At 39.4% G+C, this 19,930-nt stretch overlaps 4 protein-coding genes across 6 annotated transcripts; 3 read left to right on the top strand and 1 right to left on the bottom strand.

Moving 5' to 3' along the window:
- Nucleotides 1–120: 120 nt before the first annotated feature.
- Nucleotides 121–2,070, top strand: taf10 (TAF10 RNA polymerase II, TATA box binding protein (TBP)-associated factor). Of its 3 annotated transcripts, XM_079557520.1 has the most exons (6): nucleotides 121–137; nucleotides 364–506; nucleotides 872–1,023; nucleotides 1,224–1,288; nucleotides 1,492–1,606; nucleotides 1,710–2,070. In XM_079557520.1, the coding sequence occupies exons 2-6, from the start codon at nucleotides 401–403 to the stop codon at nucleotides 1,797–1,799; spliced, it is 528 nt and encodes a 175-aa protein (XP_079413646.1). In that variant the 5' UTR covers nucleotides 121–137; nucleotides 364–400; the 3' UTR covers nucleotides 1,800–2,070. The 3 variants fall into 3 exon arrangements, with proteins under 3 accessions (XP_079413646.1, XP_079413647.1, XP_079413645.1); XM_079557521.1 differs by lacking the exon at nucleotides 121–137 and having other exon boundaries at nucleotides 148–455; XM_079557519.1 differs by lacking the exon at nucleotides 121–137 and having other exon boundaries at nucleotides 148–506.
- Nucleotides 2,071–2,590: 520 nt separating this feature from the next.
- On the top strand, nucleotides 2,591–14,259 carry ppih (peptidylprolyl isomerase H (cyclophilin H)). Its single transcript, XM_079558624.1, has 9 exons — nucleotides 2,591–2,774; nucleotides 8,112–8,176; nucleotides 10,765–10,788; nucleotides 11,178–11,222; nucleotides 11,439–11,481; nucleotides 12,640–12,732; nucleotides 13,535–13,622; nucleotides 13,710–13,750; nucleotides 14,014–14,259. Exons 1-9 carry the CDS (start codon nucleotides 2,709–2,711, stop codon nucleotides 14,080–14,082), a joined length of 534 nt encoding a protein of 177 aa, XP_079414750.1. The 5' UTR covers nucleotides 2,591–2,708; the 3' UTR covers nucleotides 14,083–14,259.
- On the bottom strand, nucleotides 3,573–7,230 carry LOC306964078 (putative G-protein coupled receptor 160). Its single transcript, XM_079557929.1, has 2 exons — nucleotides 7,130–7,230; nucleotides 3,573–4,657 (listed from the first exon to the last, which is right to left on the bottom strand). Exon 2 carries the CDS (start codon nucleotides 4,634–4,636, stop codon nucleotides 3,599–3,601), a length of 1,038 nt encoding a protein of 345 aa, XP_079414055.1. The 5' UTR covers nucleotides 4,637–4,657; nucleotides 7,130–7,230; the 3' UTR covers nucleotides 3,573–3,598.
- A 1,866-nt stretch (nucleotides 14,260–16,125) lies between the features above and the next one.
- Nucleotides 16,126–19,880, top strand: ybx1 (Y box binding protein 1). Its single transcript, XM_079557949.1, has 8 exons — nucleotides 16,126–16,381; nucleotides 17,977–18,040; nucleotides 18,283–18,316; nucleotides 18,386–18,479; nucleotides 18,560–18,828; nucleotides 18,911–18,996; nucleotides 19,226–19,504; nucleotides 19,571–19,880. Exons 1-7 carry the CDS (start codon nucleotides 16,270–16,272, stop codon nucleotides 19,458–19,460), a joined length of 894 nt encoding a protein of 297 aa, XP_079414075.1. The 5' UTR covers nucleotides 16,126–16,269; the 3' UTR covers nucleotides 19,461–19,504; nucleotides 19,571–19,880.
- Nucleotides 19,881–19,930: the final 50 nt, after the last annotated feature.

The raw sequence follows: 19,930 nt of genomic DNA, 5'->3' as shown, positions 1-19,930 counted from the left end.
GTCTAGTTGTCTTTATGATTACGTATCCAGCCTCTGTTTTTTTTGGCATCGCTTTGTACCGCAGTGCGTCTCGTCTTTGTTGTTTCTATAGTTGCTTTTGTACGCGCAGTCACGTGACGCATGTAGCTCCTCCAGGCGTGAGTAGCTTGTTCGTTTGTTTCGTGAGTTGCTAACATTTGCATCTCTTGAAGAATCCATTTGTTTTATTTTTTACTTCAAACTAGTGATCTTATATGCTGTTTAACTCTCCGTAGACTGTTGTTGTGGAAGCTAAACACCACGGAATAGTATTTTTACTTTCTTGGTTTATATTTGCTCGTTAGCTAAGGTTAGCTCATAGGCTAACTTTGTTGCCCCCTTTAGGACTGCTTGGCTGCAAAGAAACAACATTTATATAATCATGGAAAACCAGTCTGCCACAACAGGGGTGTCATCTACAACCTCTTCGACCTCAAGTAATTGCATCGCAAATGATAATGCCAATGACAACAGCATCACAAGTAATGGTAATGTTGTCATCACGATATTAATATTGTGTCTTTCATATTGTTTATTTGTTACTGTCTTTTCGAACACTGTTATTTGTTTATAGCTGACAGGCAGGATTGTCAATGCACATTTGTTATATGCATTCATTACAACGTCTCAAACAACAGCGTAGCATAAAACTAAGCAATATCCAAATTCAGTGCTGATTTATGTGTGGAAACTGTTGTCAACAGTTACCCTCATTTTTCCTTTAAAGAAAGAAAGAAATGCATTTAAAAAGTAAAATAAAAAAGCTTTCTATTTAATCAATTATTATTATTTTTTTATGACATAAGAAGCGCCTCCATTAATCCCCCGCTTGTGTCTTGTGTTGCAGCTTCAGCCTCAGCAGCCATGACCACTCCATCAGCGGACACATCTGTCTCCAATGGTGTTTATGTTCCTGGGGGCATCACGAATGGAGATGTGAAACCAGCCATATCCACAACTCCTCTGTCAGATTTTCTCATGCAACTAGAGGATTACACACCCACAGTATGTAAACCCATATTTTTGTAATTTTGAAACTAAAACAATTTAAATCTGATCGGCTTATTCATATGATTAAAGACAACTTTGGTTTTGACCATATACTGTATATGACAAGAGAAAATGTGCATCTTGACTCTTTACTGAGGTGTTCTCTTAAAGAGTAAAGACTTGATTTTATTTTTAATTTTATCTGTGTCTTTCAGATTCCGGATGCAGTAACTGGCTACTACCTCAACAGGGCTGGATTTGAAGCTTCGGATCCAAGAATGTGAGTAAAAAGATGACTTGATTCTTGTTTTACAAGTTCAAGTCAAGTCTCAAGTCAGTCAGTAGCTTCTTTGTTTGAAAATATATGGCAAAAAATAAGTACTATACACCAAGTACTATACACAGGGATATAGATTTCATTATGTTACTGTATATTGTGTATATTTTAGAGTCTGATAATCTGATTTTATTATTTTACCCCAGAATCCGTCTCATCTCTCTTGCCTCTCAAAAGTTCATCTCAGACATTGCTAATGATGCCCTGCAGTATTGTAAAATGAAAGGCACGGCTTCAGGAAGTTCAAGAAGCAAAACAAAGGTTAGTATGATTTCCAAAATTTCAAAGACCAAGTAATTACTATGGTAGTTGTATAATAAACAGAGGGGAATGTTTATAACACTTGTATGTTTATCTGTTTCAGGATAAGAAGTATACTCTCACAATGGAGGACTTACAACCGGCTCTTTCTGAATATGGTGTGAATGTCAAGAAACCATATTACTTCACATAGAATATTCTAATCTTATCATTTTTTGCTTTTGATAGTTTTAGTTTCTTTGTCACACAATGGAGCTCAACAGTCCTCCCCATACCGGTTGAAAAAATCTCCATAAGCTTTTTGAAAAAATAAACTATCAAGTCTTTAAAGACCTGACAGAGGCTAATCAGCTATGTATAACCACTGTCCATAGCACAGATATTTAAGAAGAAAAATACAGCAAAAAACGTTTTGTTTTGTAAAGTTTCAGATAAATCTGGTTATTTAAATTGTGTTCTTAAGGTATATAATCGTTTTTCCCCCAAAATGAATTAAAAAATGTACTTTTGGCACTGGGAGGAGGATTGTTAAGCTCCATTGAGACAGTTTGATTTTTGGTGCTTTATGGATTGACATAAAAATCTTTTGCCATGTTTCAAACATTTCTTCATTTTGTTCAACTGTAAAACATGTATGTTTGTTCAATCATAAAATAAATTGTTTAAAATGTTTATAATCTTTCCCCTATGCAAAGTTCCTTTCACTTTTACATTAAATATTTTATTTGTTGTAGCAGTGTCACTCACTCACTCACTCACTCACTCACTCACTCACTCACTCACTCACTCACCCAGAACTAGAACTTATCACCCAGTGTAAGAATTAACACTTTGAATAAAACCTTTAAAATATTAAGGACAGCTACTAGGAGTGTGCTGATAAATAACCAAAACCTGGACTAACCACATTGTGTGTATTATATATTTCTTACTTCGATGATATTAACCAAAAGTGTGCCTCGGACCATACTAGTTTGTCCCACTCTGTTTCCCGTAGAAACTCAGAGCCACCGTAGCCTTCCGTTCAAAATATCAGCGTGCGAAATCTGGTCGTTGCTCGCTTAAATTTTCGTCTGTGTTAGCTACCAAACCTGTTTTTGAAATGTCTGTTCAACCTTCAAACCCCAGCAACCCAGTTGTCTTCTTCGACATCACAATCGGCGGCCAGGTGAGTAAAACACAAAACGGAGCTAACACCGGCTAATGCTATTATCTATGGCTAAACTCCACGACACACATCAAACAGCACTTCTGTCATTTATCCAATGGCGAATGAACTTCACGTACACTTTTCTATTCAGTAGGAATATACAGGTTAAGAACAATCTATATCTCGGTTAAACTGCGCCATCCAAAATGTGTATTTCTATGCACACGATGATGACAGTCAACCAGCAGAGGGCGTTGTTCTATGACCTATTCAAAGTACAGGCATGTTACCAACGTATCTTGTAGGTTTGTTTGTGTGTTCATGCTTGAAATGTGTAAATTACAGACACTCCAGACAATATGCAAGAGAAAGAGATATAAATCACAATTTATTGAATGTCAACATGTCATAGTACAATAATTACTATTCTTGTAAGAACGTATAATTTCGTTTACGGATAAGAAAAGTATATATAAAAAAACATCCTTCAGAAACAACCCTTTGGTGTTTAACTTCAAGTCACGATAGGTTTAATGGCATTTCGCTTTTTATTTTTTTTCACCTCTAGCAGTCTCTTTGAACGGTAGTGAACAGCAATCATGACCCAGCCCCAGTGTTGGGTTAGTTCCATGTAACAATCAATCACCTGGAAGCTCCATCATCTTTATGTGTGTTTATTTTCAACATAAGGTCAGGTCAGGTGAGGTTTCAGAAAGATTGAAACACATTGAGAACATCCCCTGTGATTCCTGGAAAACAGTGTGTATGGCAAATCAAAAATAATAAATTTTTGTATAAGCTTCCAAGTTTATCATTTGATTTGCCATAAGTAATGCTTTTCTTCAAATGTAAAATGGCGTACTTCTCTTTCCCTTTGAAGGGTTAAACACTGTTACTGGCAGCAGCAGGTTTACCTCAGTGCCTCTGCTCAAGTGCCAGTAGGCTTGCCATAAGCAAACATTATCAGGTAAGGTACAGTAGGGCCCAACAGTGTCGCTTTCCAGCCAGAACACTGTCCCTGCCAGTAGACTATTGAGGCACTGCACCCAAAGGAGGTTCACGCTGATATAAGCTGGGATTCCAAACTCAAGCACTATACAAAGCATGGTTACAGCGAGGTATGGAATCCAAAATACTCCAAAACCAAGGATTAGGCTGATGTGCATTGACGGACGTGGCATTGCGAAATCTTCTTTTGTGCATGTAATATCTTCTGCCAGTAGGTCACTTGTTTTTGCCTCAGTCCTCTCTTCTCTTGCTTTGCAAATACGGTCGGCCTCGTTCACCCATTGTGGAATCCATGGCAAATAGGGCAGCAATGCAAAAAACACGAGAGTGGTCAGCGCAAATACTGAATATGCAACAACTTGTGATTCCTGGATTTCACAAACGAGATATCTCGCACTCCTTTCTAGTTCTTGCAGTTTGGAGTTTACCGTTGCATGGGCGTAAATTCCAGCGATTGCCCACATCAGCAAAATCAAGACAGTATTTCTGACCAACTTAAAGCATTTCCTACCAGCCCACTGGAGGTAGTAATCCAAAATACCTAAGAAAAACATGGGCACAGGGAGAGCGGAATAGGCTGCAGAGAAGTGTGCCATGATAAAGCATAGGGCCATGTGGGACGTGTGGACATCCAGCCAAAGTGTTGCACTCATGAAAACGAGCAATATTAGGTCGACCAAGACAATTGAAACACTGCACATATTGAGAAAAGACTGCAGTGGCTTGAGGTAGCACAGGTACACTGCTCCAACGTCGAGGCACCCTTTGAGAAGTATCAACATGACGAATTGTGCAGTATTGTTCATGTAACAGTCGTGCTCCACGTCTGTCTGCTCAATGATGGCCAGCATGTTTGATTTGCAGGCTTGCATGCGTTTTAAGATTTCAGTTTCCTGTAAAAAAGAAAAACAAGCAATGTGACCTGTCATAATACAGTCACAAATCAAAAGTATGGGACAGTGGGACTGTCAAACCTGAATGTACATGCAACACACTTTGATTTCATTCAGTGTTGTTCTAATGTCTTTCAAAGAAGATTGTTTCAAAAGTCAACTTGCGTAACAATATGTATGTTTGTGTATATATAAGGCCTGGGACGATCCACTTTTGTCCAAACACAAGTATCGAAAGTATTGTGATGCTTGATGAAGTATCGATATTTAGTATAGCAGCACAAAGTATTGTGAAGCACTAGTTCATGACAAGCGCTTCAACTATATAACTATACCAGTTTGGTGGGCACTGGCACACTCTGTTATGCAGTCAGAGGTGTGTAGAGTTAGACCTGCCAAAATATTTACTCAACTAAGAGTAATATTACTTTGAAATTAAAAAGTAGTGACACAAATAAATGTAAAGGTAAAAATGTACTTGGAGAATGTTACTTGAGTACTGTGAGTACTCTGTTCGAGCGTAAAAGTCTAATTAATATATGTGAAACAAATCTAATAATGTGAAAATATTAATATTAATAATATATTAATATAAAAATAAAATAAAAATAAAATATAGAAAAAGGGAAGCGAAACACAAACTACAAATATTTTAGGTCGACTTGAAGCTTTTGTACGGTTGCTTCGAAATTTACTTAGTGGCACAACTAACTATGTGTTTACTCAAGTGAGAGTAAAGATACTTCATTAGAGTATAATAATAGTATTATAACTACTCTAATAAGTACAAATTCTTCAAAAGGAAAAAATATACAATTAAGTCATTGAAGTCTGCTTTGCAGAATGAATGATGATACTATGTAAAAGAGAAAAAAGTAATAGGCTTGTGTTTTTTTTTATTATTAGCCACTGGGACTACTGACACTAACCTTTGGTGCTGTTTCATGATTCACCTCTTATCAGAACTTAATATGTAAAGAAACATTTTTCTTTACATATATGTTGTTATTTATTATCAGTAAGTTAACGTTTTTGGGACACGTAACACTTGTTAATGGCACCCAGCCTACCTTTTGGTTAAATGTTGTAATAAGTTTGAAATGCCAGTACCTGTGTTTTGCTTGGTCTCTCGAGATCCCCTGCAAATGTATCTTTACTCAGAGCAGGCGCATGCTTCTCCTTAACAGATATGTGAGTCTCTTTCCTGGTGCACCGACTGCCAACCTCTGGCCCCTATATGAGCCACACCCATGTACTCAAAGTAACTTTTGCTTGTTGCTGTCCAATGACGAGTGTTTAAAAGCTGTAGGGGGGAAAAAAACGGTGGCGACTTGATGCACTGGAAGGACAAGTTCTTAAAATACAAATATGTGCTGAAGGTGGTTCTGCCCGTTCATTGGGTTTATTACTGATGATGATTTGTTCTTGTACCCAGGTGTGTTCCTTCATACCTGAGTGTTTCAGCTAGTACCGCAGCCTTCCTCAGAGGTGTCACTTGATGTAGCTGTGACTTGTCTGTTCAGCTTATCTTAAACAGTTTTGGTCTTCCTGCCTTGTAGTAGCGGGCTGACATCTGCAGCCTCACACTGGATGTTTTTCTTGTTTAGACATAATTTGAAACATACAGTTGAAACATAATTTTTAAACAAAATTAGGTCTACTATGATTTTATCTTGATCTAGGCTGGTGCTGCTTGGAAAGTGAACTATTTTATATTGTATGTTTTAAGGTGGAATATTCTGTAAGGTGCTACTCTGAAAGATTTGATAACAATTGTTTTAGAGCCATGCTATTGTTGTCCACCAAAGTTATCCAGAATAGAACACATGGTGGCACTGCAGCTGCATTTGTGTTCGGTGATGTTTACATCTACAGCATAGCTTCGTTATGCTGAAACTTGCTGGTCTTTTGTCTGTGGTCAGATATGCCCAGAATGTGTGTAAATCTTAAATGAAAACATAAACAATAATGTAATGTTGAGCTTAATGAGGAAATATTGAAATAAATGGACAGCATTTTAACCTCAAATGACTGTGGCTTTGCACTTGAAACTGGTTTGACCAGATTCAAGTAGTCAACTGCAACAAACGAAATATTCAACAGCACAGCCTTTTGTATCAAAGCAAAAGTTTGTTTCCTTGTTGTATTGTTTTTGCATGTAACACTGCAACCATCTTGTTGTGGGTCCAATGTAAAATCATTTAGTCATTGACATAGGTTAATACTAGCGAAAGTCTCTAAATGTGAAGAATTTGGGGTTATACTAAACACACAAAGTGTTTTTTTTGTCATATTAATTCATGCTACTGCTTGAATTAACTGAATTCAGTTATTTTTCAAAAATAATAATACATTTGCTGTTGACTGTTATTCTTTGCAACTCCAGCAATTCCATTGGTATAGAGATTGTGAAGTTGAGCCTCCTAACATATGAGTATAATCAAGAAATGTTTCAAAGATTGAGAGTCCTACCTGTTTCAAACGGAGGAGACTTGAAGAGATGCTGAATATCCTTCACATGTGACTGTCTCTGAGCTGTGATGACAGACGAACAAACCATTCACACAAGTGACCATTGTTAGAGTTTGCAAATGTACGACTGTACTTTGTAGGGGGGTTTATGCATATTTAGGCCGTTTTACATAAGCCTTTATAGATATAATAATTATACAGCTCTTTGCACAATGTGCTGTATTATGGTTTCAACCCTTTTACAAGTTTTCAAACAATGTATACTTTGACCGCTGGCTATCTGCAGCCAGACAAAGGCGCCCATATCGAGTGATAATGTAAATGGTGCCAACTGTGAATGGTGGCAACTGAGATGTGGAAGAAGGAGAACACTGATATTGTGCCCAGAGAGCATAGCACGCACACACTGCAGACAAAGGGAGGGAAGGTAAAGGTTTGGTTGGCCCGCAATGCACCCTGACTTTTCCACGTACCACACTAAATAGGACAGGTCAGTGGTAATTCAACATGAGCTTACTCCCTGTAGGCCTGATGAACACTTTATTCTATCTATCTATCTATCTATCTATCTATCTATCTATCTATCTATCTATCTATCTATCTATCTATCTATCTATCTATCTTATCTATCTTATCTATCTTATCTATCTTATCTATCTTATCTATCTTATCTATCTTATCTATCTTATCTATCTTATCTATCCTATCTATCCTATCTATCCTATCTATCCTATCTATCCTATCTATCCTATCTATCCTATCTATCCTATCTATCCTATCTATCCTATCTATCCTATCTATCCTATCTATCCTATCTATCCTATCTATCCTATCCTATCCTATCCTATCCTATCCTATCTGTGGTGGTTTAACACATAACATATTAAGAATACATATTATTAGAAAGAGACATTGATCTATTTGTGTTGTCATGGTTTAGATAATGTTCTGTAAGTTACATCAGCTTGTGATATTTTTCCAGGATGTCGGGCGGATGAAGATTGAGCTGTTTGCAGATGTGGTCCCGAAGACTGCAGAAAATTTTAGGTGAGGAGCACAGCCTTATCAGCACACCTGTGACATGGTCATCTACACACTGCTCGACCTGGCTGTTCCTGTGTTCAAACTAAAGTTTTTTTCCTTTGTAAGGCTCCATGGGCCTTTGCATAACTGTCAGAATTTTCATACAGGATATAACAACCCGCTTTACAATGAAAACACACCAAAAATATGATTCTTAAAGAGCCAACTTAAAATTTGATCACCAGGCAACCAAAACACATCAGGTTTAGTGGAATCAAAATAAAGTGGACAATATAAAACAAACTGAAACTCATCCTCCACCACATTAATCACAGAGGGAACAAAGTCTGTCCTCTTCAGGGAGGCCTTTGAAGCTTCCCACCAGTAACGGTTACTTAAGCATATATTCCTTGTTTAGGCTAGGGAAATGGGTTGCCTTGAGAGTTTCAGTCTCTTATCGTGAGAGCATTTTTATTTTGTCACTCCTTGATGTTTGGAGGAATTACTTCTATATTCGGTTTCAACTGGCTAATGTTGGTGTGGCCTGGTAATCTGAATGCTGCGCCATTAGATATTTCAGGTCTTCTGTTTCAGGCGCCTGTAGTCCTCCAGAGTAAAATCTGCCGCAGGAACAGTCAAACCTGTAAACTACATGAGTTGAATTGCAGTTAGTGAAAGGTTTTTAAAAACATGAATACGCTGGATTTGATGATGTAGCTGCAATGGTCAAGGAATTTACTGGTTTAGGGGAAAAATAGCTTCTTTTGAACTGAGAGATTAACGGCACACGTGACACCGATTTACAAAAACAAGGGCAACAGGTCAGATCCGCAAAATTATCGACCAATTTCAATAACATCAAATGTGGGGAAGATACTAGAGTCGGTCATCAACAAAAAACTGTTGGAGTTTTTGTGTACAAACAACTTAATATCAGCTTCGCAATTTGGATTTCTACCACGTCATTCCACCACTGACCAGTTGAGCTATCTCTACCACAAATGTCTATCACTAATGGAGAAAAGATTCTCATGCTGTGCTGTTTTTTTGGACTTAGCAGCTGCATTCGATTCTGTACCGCATCCTGCAATAATTCAAAAACTTCCATCATATGGAATCCGTGGAAATCTCTTTCGTTGGATTGTAAATTACCTCACGGACAGACAGCAGGCTGTCAAAATCAACAATATTCTGTCAGAAATGCGTTCTGTCCACTCAGGCGTGCCTCAAGGAAGCACCCTGGCTCCCACTCTGTTTGTGCTGTTCATGAATGATCTCTCACATCTGATTCCTGGTGAAATCCAATCATCAAGCAAGCCTGGGACTGTAAACGATTGTCTTCTCTATGCTGACGACACTACACTGTTTGTTGCATCCCAACAGCTCCCTCTAATGGTGGAGAAAGTAAATGAAGATCTCCTGGACATTGCTAAGTGGGCTGAAACGTGGGGTATGCAATTTAATCCAAGCAAAACCAAAGCAATGTTTCTCTCCAAAATGCAAAATGCAAACATCGACATCAAGTTCATGGGCTGTCCAGTCGAAATGGTTAATGAACATCTCCATCTAGGATTTTGGATTACAAGCAATCTCAAATTTGACAAACAAGTGGACTACGCCTGCCGAAAGGCGGCATCTCAAATGTTCCTCCTTCGTAGACTCTCCCTCTCTGTTAATGACAAGAATCTATTAACAAGACTGTATAAATGTTATATTCTACCTCATTTTGAATATGCATCACCTGTCTGGGCCGCTTTGAATGTCACACAAACTAACCGCTTGGAAAAACTCCAACGCCGAGCCATTAGGATTATACTACACTACTCCTACACGCAACCAGTTACAGATGGGGACTATGAAGAACTCAAACTGACTCCTTTAAAACACAGGAGAAACTTTGCAGTTATGTGCTATGGCTACAAGCTGTTACGAGGATCACTTCCAAAGGCTCTCCAGTCCCTATGTCCAACTGTTAAAAGAACTCCTGTTGAAACACGGAATAAAACACTTGTCCATCTGGGCATCGAGTTCCCCACGAGTCGAGCACTGGACCGATCTCCATTTCTATTCGCAACAAAGCTACTAAACAAAATTCCAGAACTGTGGGACTGTCCTACTTTGGACTGTTTTAAAAACAAATTATGGGACACTGATAAGAGGCTCATCTTTGATGTTATGTTTGAATATTCATGAACCAGCCGTCAATGCCCTTGGGCACGACGTTTTTACGTTAAAGTTGTAATAAAAATAAAATAAAATTAAAAAAAAGATACAGTAGTTTTAACAATTTGGTGGACATTGTACAGCGCGGAGGCTGTGTCAAGTAGTGATACAAATAATGATGGTAATGATGCATGCGGCTCATTTTGTTTGCATCACTGTATCATTCAGTGACATGCTGTTGCATATTGAGCGTATTGTGTTGTTGGCTTTGGTTCTTGCCCTCTTTTTGAAAAGGTGTTTTCTTTCTATTGATTTTTCTTATGCCTTTGATATGGCTTGAGTTCTTTTTCCCTGCCGATGTTTCATTTAAAATGTGAAAAATATAATAATATGTTAATAACAAAGTTCTGTGATGATGATAATAATTGTCTTGTCATGTGCTTTCACAGACAGTTCTGCACCGGAGAGTTCAGGTAAGAGTGGTATTTTCATTTCATACAGATGAGTTACTTTTTATTATGAGAACAGAATCTGCACCACAGCTTTCTTATGAAGTTACAAGGAAGATGCATAAAAATGGCAATCCACATTATTGAATTCAGTTTGGATGTGACTCCTGTGCTGTTGGGGACTGGGTCATACTGTTAAAAAACTTCTGTCTAATCTTCATAAATTGAGCAGAAAAAGACTCAACTTTTATTTATGTAGCCCTTTCCAACACACAAGTTAACCGAAGTGCCTTCCATTAAAATCTACAGTATAGTATATAATCAGAATAAAAGAAACCCCTGCAAAAAGTGTTGATATAGGAATAGTTAAGTAATGTAATCTTGCATCACTCTGTTGTTGTTCTCTGGCGCAGGAAAGACGGCGTTCCTATCGGTTTTAAAGGATGTACATTTCACAGGTAAAGAGGTACTTTTTTCACCAGTAATTGTAAATATTTATATATAGCCTAATCAGTTTCTCTTCTGCATTGTAGCTTTTATTTATTCCTTTTTATAATTTTTTTTCAGTCTAATTTTATGTTTTGCTACTTTTGATAAATTTCCTTTTCACTTGTGTTTTAACTGGTACATTTCTCCACCATGAGAGCCATTAAATCCCGTGCTTGCTTTTTCAGAGTCATCAAAGATTTTATGATCCAAGGTGGCGACTTTGTAAATGTAAGTGACCTTGTATGTAGTTTTAAGTCCATCCAACTTTTTGGTTTTGAAACGAACTTAAACCATTTTCCACATTTACCTGTAACTGTAAATTGATACGCCTATATATTTTATTATGAAACTCTGAGACATAGTTATAGAAACAGTTATGCTGATTTCCCTATTTGCAAACTGTGCGACGGACCTTCGTACCTTTGTACTGTAGCTAAATTTTTTACATAAACAACAGCCACTCCCATTAATCACAGTGGCTCCACCAATCCATTTGTGGATATGTACAAAAATCGGATGTATTTGTATTTATAATAACTGATGCTCTAAATAAACATACTACATTGAGGAAAAAGCACAGGGGGAAAAAAAGTGCAGTAGCTTGTAAATCTGCTTTTGTCACTCTGTTTAGTTTACTTTAGCAACATTAAAAGATGCGTACAGGTATAGTATACATATGGAAAAAACGTAGAAATATTTAGTACAGTGCTGTTCAAAGGGCATAGGAGATGGTTAATTAATAGCTTATTCACCTTATCCGGAAGTTTGCGTGGGTGCTGCCATGAATTGTACCCGCCCTTTTCTCCTATCTGTTAACATGGGACTGGAGAACTTTGATCGGAGAATATTTTCCCTCGTTTTCCGTTTAAATGAACGAGCTTTGTGCTTGACCGGAAGTGTCTGTACAACAGAAGCGCAGAGACAAAGCAAAAAGAGGCAAAAGTGGGCGGGGCGGAATAAGGTGAATAAGGCCCTTCCCTCCATATACTGTAAAATTAACAATGGACTGAGTGGCTTCCCCCATAGCGTTCAGTTAGGGCTAACTAAAGCTTGTTCATGCTCGCTGTTTTGGAGCCAGCTCCCTTATTTAGAATATGAGAAAAAATAAAGCGAAAAGGATAAAATTAGGAAGATGTTGTGCATGTTAAGAAAACACGAGGTACGGATGACGAGCCTGTGTTCAATAATGACTTAGAGAGGGGCAAAAAGGCCATAGGAACCGAAAACTTCCGGAGCAAGCCACTATTTCCTTACGGTTTCAGGAAGAACTAGTTCACATATAGTCCATTCTTAATTTTACAGTCTATGCTCTGGCCTCAAATGAACGCTTTACTCTTGCCCTCTAGTGGTGATGGCTTGAATAACAGCTGTCATTTTGTTATAAAGGGAGATGGGACGGGCATCTGCAGTATCTACAGAGGGCCTTTTGCAGATGAAAACTTCAAGCTGAAGCACTCTGCGCCGGGTCTGCTGGCCATGGTGAGTAGCTGCAAAATTATAGTTTTCACTGTGATGGATTTAGCAAGAATCTCTGGACTCTGAAACACTTAATGTTCAAGTTTATTCAAATACTAGTTGACTTTAAATTTGGTTATAAAAAATGGAAACTGTTTTTAAGTTATTTAACTGCTACACTACCTGGCCTAAATAAATGGATTTAACAAAGCAGAAAGGTAAGGGCCTCCTATTGCATAATTACAGAATGTTGTGTGCTCAAAGAGGACAGTGAATGACCAGTGTGCTCCATCAATGTTTTTTTTTCTTCCCTGATGGCACGGCATATTCCAAGATGACAATGCCAATTGGGCTCAAATTGTGACAGAGTGGTTCAGAGAGCATGAGACATCATTTTCACACATGGATTGGCCTGAACCATATTGAGAATCATTAGGATTTGCCGAGCAGTGGCAGACTCCCATCATCAATACAAGATCTTTATGAAAAATGAGTGCACTGGACGGGAAATATATCTTGTAACCGTGCTGAAGCTTATCGAAACGATGCCAGAGCAAATGTGCGCCATAATCGAAGCTAAAGGGCAAGTCTAGCAAAATATTGTGAATGTGTGACCTTTTTTTGTTGGTGGCAACTTCTTTTTTTGGCCTGGGCGGTGTTGATGACATTAGCTGACGACGTTGACGTACATTTAAAATCAATAGACCATTCATGTACACAATAGGAAGTGGTTGATTGATTGAGGAGGAGGAGGAGGAGGTACACAGATTTTACGTGTAATCCTGTTATAACTGATGAGGCCTATTTGCCGTGTTTTGTCTTGCAGGCCAACAGTGGTCCAGGAACAAATGGCTGCCAGTTCTTCATCACTTGCGCCAAATGTGACTGGTTAGACAGTAAACATGTTGTATTTGGTAAGATTTATGTTTTATATTGACTTTATACATTTTTAAATCATGTTAGCGTGTTATAAATGTAGCTCTTGTTTTTGCCTCTTGCAGGGAAATTGGTTGATGGTCTTCTAATAATGAGAAAAATTGAGGTAAGACTTATGGTGTGTTATGGAGATTAAAAGTGTCCGTCCACCTCAAAACCTGCTCTGGTTCCTGAAGTCAGTAATAATAGTACATTAGCTGCACCGCTGATCATCTCCCATTCTGCCTTTAAACTCTCAATATTGATTTCTTTTTGAGGAAAAGTCTATGGGTTAAATGAATGGGAGTTTGGTTACTGAACCAGGGCAGTTTATGAGGTGCATCAACAACAGTGTTTAATACTCATTAACGTTAATCTGTTCCTTTACAGAACGCACCTACCGGTCCAAACAACAAGCCCAAGCTACCCATAGTCATCTCTCAGTGTGGAGAGATGTGAGTCAAGTCACCGGTCAACACCGATTCCATCTTCAATCTCACACATTATACTTAGAACTGAATTTGACATTAGTTTCAAATAAGCCCTATACCTGATTTGTTTTTGTTTAGACACTAAAAGGTGCGTGTCAATTTTGAAAAATTGGTAGCTGTGGTCCAAACTTATTCCCTAAGCATTTCTAACACCGCAATTCTTCACAGGGATGAGTTTGCAAACACGTTTTCAGGAAGTGATACTGTCACGTTAATGCAAACCAACAACCAGACTATTTGTCCACACATTTTTTTTATTACAAAATTATCGACAAAACATCTTATTGGACCTCTATAAATATATTCATATTCATATAAGTCGGGTATAGGGTCCTTTTAAATACCAATGTCACACTGCAAGATTGTGAAAACGTATAATTTTTTTCAGTTGTCTATATATTGCTTATAAATAAATACTTTTGCATTTTCTTTTTAAATCATTCAAATGTGTTTTCTTTTTACATTGCTATAGGAGGCAAACTCCTGGTAAACTCCTAGAGCAATTTACCAAGTAAATTACATACAGTATTATAAAGTTATCACTGTAAAGCACCTGAATCTTATTGAATATCTATAAGAATTCTGAAAAACTATTTTTATTTTAATAGAACAGCGTGTTCTTTGCGTAATATCGCTTTTCAGTCTGCTGCTGCCATTACTTAAGCTCTATACACTTCCTTTACAGTCTCACAATAAAAGAACATGGTGTTCCCAGAGCAATGGCAAGGCCTTGGCAGATGATTACAGCTTAGAAATGAGGCTGAAGAGATTGGATATATCATTTAGGATTGCCGCAGATGTACAGTGGATGTCATGGTGGATAATTTTTACGTCTGCCCCTTCAGTGCGGTGCAATGTGAGCAAACTCTCCTCTCAATGGCACGGGAGTCCTAACCGCACACATTCGGTGCCAGGCAATCCTCTGCTGAACTTATGGCTGCCTCTTCTTATCCCGGCCATCCAGACCCCCTCCCCCACCACCACGCTCTCCTCGTTCTCGTTCCCCGGCCACAAAAAGCTCCTTTCAAATGGAGACTGTTCTTATGGAAGCAGGAAGAGGGTTTTCACTTGTTTTTTTCTCTCTCATGAAATAAGGAGGGGGTCACTTCGCGGGGAGGCTTTCTTGGGTCAATGCTAAAGCCCATCTTTGTTTGGGAGAACAGGTTTGGCCATTTACAGCGAGTGTTCACACATCAGCCTGTGGGCATTACCATGACAATAGGTGGGGGCTGTGGGGGGTTTGTCTCAGTCTGGGGCTGTCTGTTCTCTCTGCTACTACGGCTGGAGTTTCTCACTTCACACATTAGTGGCTTCATTTACCACTTCACAACTTGGTGACAATTTCAATAAAGCAGGTTACCCTTTATTCCAAATGATATACAATGTGACAAAGTTTTTGAAATGTGATTTTATAAACACACTCAATTTAGATTAAAATTGAATTGTCAGAAAAATCTTAACCTGCAAGTTTTTAACTGCAAGATAAAATAGTACTTAAAGAAATTAATTAACTCTGTAAACCACAAGCTTGCTACTAGCCTTTGCATCAAGAAAAACATGGAAAGTTTACTTGTATATAGGTCAATGGTATTTCACATGTAGTCTCATATATGCATTGCAAAATATGAAGTTTAAATCTAATACAAATAAATCTAATAAATCTAATTATGGGCATTTTTAAACTGTTGGACAAGTTCATAGTCAAAACCAGCTAATGTTGTTTAAAGGGTCAAAGGAGCACAGAAACAAGCAAACTGTGTTAAACAGACCTAGTTATCAGTCTGGCTCGTCTGGCTTTGACATCACTCCTGGGCGGATACAAAGAGCAGGTATAGTGAACATCGGCCAATCATCTTCCATGAACTAGTGCCAAAGAGAGAATGACAAACGTATCAACCAATAACAAAGCATTTAAGTTTCCGTTGCGGAATCCAACCAATCAGAGGGTGCGGTGGGCGGGCTCTCCGCTGGGATCACTCTCCGACACAGCAGCGTATTCTGCCCAGTTCGATCGGCAACGGGAGCGGAAAGAGGAAAGCAGAGAGCCCGAAGGCAGTAGCCCCCACCACCGCCGGCCCAGGTTACCATCTAGCACCGGGAAACACAGCAGAGAGCCGCCGCCGGCAGAGAAGCCATTTCCAACTAAGTAGTAACTATGAGCAGCAGTGAGGCCGAGACACAGCAGGCACCACCGCCGCCTGCTGCCGATGCGGAGCGCCCATCCAGCCCGGCAGCCGCAGCTTCCGCGGGGGATAAGAAGGTCATCGGTAAGGCTGCTGGAGATGTGCTAGTTAGCCCACGAAGCTAACGTAGTGTGGGTTTGGGACGTGTAGTCGATATGCGGTCATTATTCCCGCAGACCAGAGTTAACTCCCATTGATTAACGAATAACCGTTAACGTTAATCTCCCAAATTACATTTCATCTGAGTTCAACCGTTGATCCAGAGAAAATATATGCATTTGTCTTTTGTGTATTCTTCCTCTTTTATAACAAGTAACCATTCACTAAGACATGCCATTTGTCCAGGTACTTTCGTGACATTAAAACATTTTAGGCGAAATGGATGAGTAATTAATACCAATGTTCTGAAAAATATAGTTTGAATATCATTTCGGACAGTTGGTCAAAGGATTACAGTTCCAGTGTTTGTAGTGTCCTGGGCTTCTCTTTTCTACAGAAATCAGAAGTGAGATATTCATTTTGTGAAGTAGGTTATTACAGTAATGACCACAGTCGTTTGAAATGTGTTGGCCTTATAATGGTTATACTAGTCTCAGTCGTCCAGAAATTTAAAGTTGGCACATTGGCCCAACTAATCGTTCAGTTGACTGCGATGAAATGAGGCATGTGCATTTACATTTATAATTATAATTTGTGTTTTTTTTTACTCGGTTGTTACAGTTAAGGTCTCTACTGAGGCAAGCACTGCCAGCTAGCATTAGCATCGGATCTAGTCTTTGTTCACTCTTAAGAGCCTGACTTGATTATTTGAGGAGTATTGTGTACATATTACAAGTACGCTACTAGGTTGCTACTCAAAATCACACTGCGGATATACTGGATGGGATATGAAAATATCTCTTATACCAAGTGATTTTGATAGAAATCAAGAACTAGCCTTTCGTGATGGCCTAGATGTCTCAGCCATGCCAGTTTGTTGCCTAAAGTAGCTATGTAGCTTAGCCGGCTAATATGGGCTATTTACATGGCTTCATAGGCAGGGAAGGCCAACCAAAATGTCCGCCGTGTGGCTCCAACACTGTCGTTTAGGATAACTTTTAATAAAGCTGAGTCATGAAAACACGCACCACATATCCAGTTCATTTGTCAGATATTACAATACGAACCACGTCAGTTGCGAATGTTAACTCTTGGCGTAAATCCAACCACATGGCTCTCACAGCTAGCCGCCTAGCCATGCTACCTATCAGCTGGTTTTACAGCTTTAGCGCATCCGGGTGCGACCACGTGTGACCGCGAGCCAGCAGCTGAAATGGGGCAGTGTGTCTGTAGTAAACCGGCATGTTTTCACTGGACACTTGGTGTCATGTCGTATCAGTGTGCAGTTAATCATATTTCAGTAACTTCAGGGTACTGAGGACAATGACAGGATGCTTCATACACATCTAATAAATTATGTTTGACTAATAAAATACCTGATCTAAGCCCTTTCAGTGCAGCTGGCACTGGCCTAACAAGCATAAGTCTATTAAAAGAGCAACAGTTGGGAGTTAATTTTAACTTGACACAAACTGGCCTGGTTACATTTTCAGCATCTGTTGGTCCAAGATTTGTATTACACCCAACATTTGTGTCCTGAACATATTATTGACCATAATTGTTTTTGTTTTGTTTTGCAGCAACAAAAGTCTTGGGTACAGTCAAATGGTTCAACGTCAGGAATGGCTATGGTTTCATCAATAGGTGAGTTGATAGTAGACTGCTATAGCCTCCTAAAGACCCTGATGTCATCTGTGTGCTAGGAACACCAATCCTATTATGACACTGATTTGCTTACAAAGCTGGCCACATGATTTGTCCATGTTGTTGTTGCTTATAGTACTTAATTATTCTGATCCCTCTCTGCCTTAGATCAGTCTGTCCATAGTTTGAACAGAACCGTAGCTACAAAACAATGACGTATGCTTTTTTTCTTTTGTTTATAGAAATGACACAAAGGAGGATGTATTTGTACACCAGGTGAGCATTGTACGGTAACAGTGGTTTTATAATTTTAAAGCATATACTAATGTACTTTGTCAATTTCAGACAGCCATTAAAAAGAACAACCCAAGGAAATACCTCCGCAGTGTAGGGGATGGAGAAACTGTGGAATTTGATGTAGTCGAGGGCGAGAAGGCAAGTCTGGAGAAGGTTGTCTTTATTTTAGTGTTAATGTGTGTAGACTCAGCATTTAAAACTTTTTCCTTCATCCACAGGGAGCAGAGGCAGCAAATGTCACCGGCCCTGGAGGTGTCGCTGTCCAGGGAAGCAAGTATGCGGCAGACAGGAACCGCTACAGACGCTATCCCAGAAGGAGAGGCCCACCACGCGGAGGGGACTACCCTGAGAACTACCAGAGTGACGGGGAAGGAGAGCCTGGCAACGGAGGTCGTGACAAGAGAGAGGGTGGAGACGCCCAGGAAGGAGATGTTCAGCAACGGCAGCGAAGGCCCACATACCCTGGCAGACGGCGCTACCCACCTTATTTTGTACGTAGACGATATGGCCATGTACACAATTCACCGCGTGGAGTTGAGCACCCACATGAGAAATCATTCTGTTTGGTTTCAGGGCGGTGAAGGTGACGAGAACCAGGGTGGTGCAGACCAGGGCAACAAGCCAGTGAGGAACAACTACTACAGAGGCTTCCGACCAAGGTACAGACCAAGGTTTGCATGTCGGTGTGGGGGTGAACCAATAAGTCGCTCGCATGTTCATAAATCATTTAGAAAACCATTTGAGAGTGGTTGTTTTGCATGCTACTATATATAATTAGTGTAGCTGTTTTCCCCTTTAATCAAATGGTGCTTATAGCATGTGTGTGGTACCATATGTCTGCTTTGCATGGCTGCCATGATGGTCACTCTGCGTTGTTATGCTTCTCAGGGGTCCACCTCGTCCCAGACCAGTGCGAGACGGTGAGGAGGATAAAGAGAACCAGGGTGAAGGTGGTCAAGACCCGCAACGCCAACAAAGGCGCTACCGCCGCAATGTCAACTATCGCCGCAGACGCCCACAGACCGGAGGCAAACCCGGCCCAGAAAACAAAGAGGCCAAGACAGGAGGTGACCCATCTGCAGAGAAGACGTCCGCTCCCGAGGCCCAGGGTGGGGAAGAGTAGGAACAATCTGCCACCGGCACCTACCATCTTTTACCATCGTCCGGGTACGTCATAGTCGATCAATTAAATGCCTTTTGGTGAACAGTTCAATGACTTTTGTCTCCCCACAGTTTTTTTGTCAACAAGAGGAAACATCAACAAGATCTGAGCAATAAAAGAATTGACTTGACAACGTCACAAGCTTGCACCATGCATTCGACCAGATTACACTGATTGCCTGCAGAATCTATGCAGACCTGCTTTTTTTCTCCATTATTTTTATGTGGCAGTTATAAATGTTTTGGGGAAACGGCAAATGTTTTTCTAAATCTGTCCTAAGTTTTTACACCAAATGGTTTTTAAAGAAAAAAAATGGGATTTGATATCTGGTCAGTTTGACATTTTTAAATAACTTTTTATGTATTCAAACATTTTAACAAAATGCAAGCTCAAATAAAAGTCCAGAAACCAGAAAAATGTCTGTTTGGTTT

The sequence above is a fragment of the Gobius niger genome (genome assembly GCF_951799975.1).
Source record: "Gobius niger genome assembly, chromosome: 6".
NCBI lineage: Eukaryota > Metazoa > Chordata > Actinopteri > Gobiiformes > Gobiidae > Gobius > Gobius niger.
Note: the sequence above shows the minus strand (reverse complement) of the source record. Positions and strands in the feature narration are given on the sequence as shown.

What these genes read in the sequence shown, in the direction of transcription:
- taf10 (XM_079557520.1), top strand. Translation starts at nt 401, where the DNA reads ATGGAAAACCAGTCTGCCACAACAGGGGTGTCATCTACAACCTCTTCG. An exon ending in CAACAGCATCACAAGTAATG is followed by an intron (nt 507 to 871) that starts GTAATGTTGTCA and finishes TTGCAGCTTCAG; the next exon opens with CCTCAGCAGCCATGACCACT. An exon ending in GAAGCTTCGGATCCAAGAAT is followed by an intron (nt 1,289 to 1,491) that starts GTGAGTAAAAAG and finishes ATTTTACCCCAG; the next exon opens with AATCCGTCTCATCTCTCTTG.
- ppih (XM_079558624.1), top strand. Translation starts at nt 2,709, where the DNA reads ATGTCTGTTCAACCTTCAAACCCCAGCAACCCAGTTGTCTTCTTCGAC. An exon ending in AAAGGATGTACATTTCACAG is followed by an intron (nt 11,223 to 11,438) that starts GTAAAGAGGTAC and finishes TTGCTTTTTCAG; the next exon opens with AGTCATCAAAGATTTTATGA. An exon ending in AAGGTGGCGACTTTGTAAAT is followed by an intron (nt 11,482 to 12,639) that starts GTAAGTGACCTT and finishes TTTGTTATAAAG; the next exon opens with GGAGATGGGACGGGCATCTG.
- LOC306964078 (XM_079557929.1), bottom strand. Translation starts at nt 4,636, where the DNA reads ATGCAAGCCTGCAAATCAAACATGCTGGCCATCATTGAGCAGACAGAC.
- ybx1 (XM_079557949.1), top strand. Translation starts at nt 16,270, where the DNA reads ATGAGCAGCAGTGAGGCCGAGACACAGCAGGCACCACCGCCGCCTGCT. An exon ending in GGCTATGGTTTCATCAATAG is followed by an intron (nt 18,041 to 18,282) that starts GTGAGTTGATAG and finishes TTTTGTTTATAG; the next exon opens with AAATGACACAAAGGAGGATG. An exon ending in GGCGCTACCCACCTTATTTT is followed by an intron (nt 18,829 to 18,910) that starts GTACGTAGACGA and finishes GTTTGGTTTCAG; the next exon opens with GGCGGTGAAGGTGACGAGAA.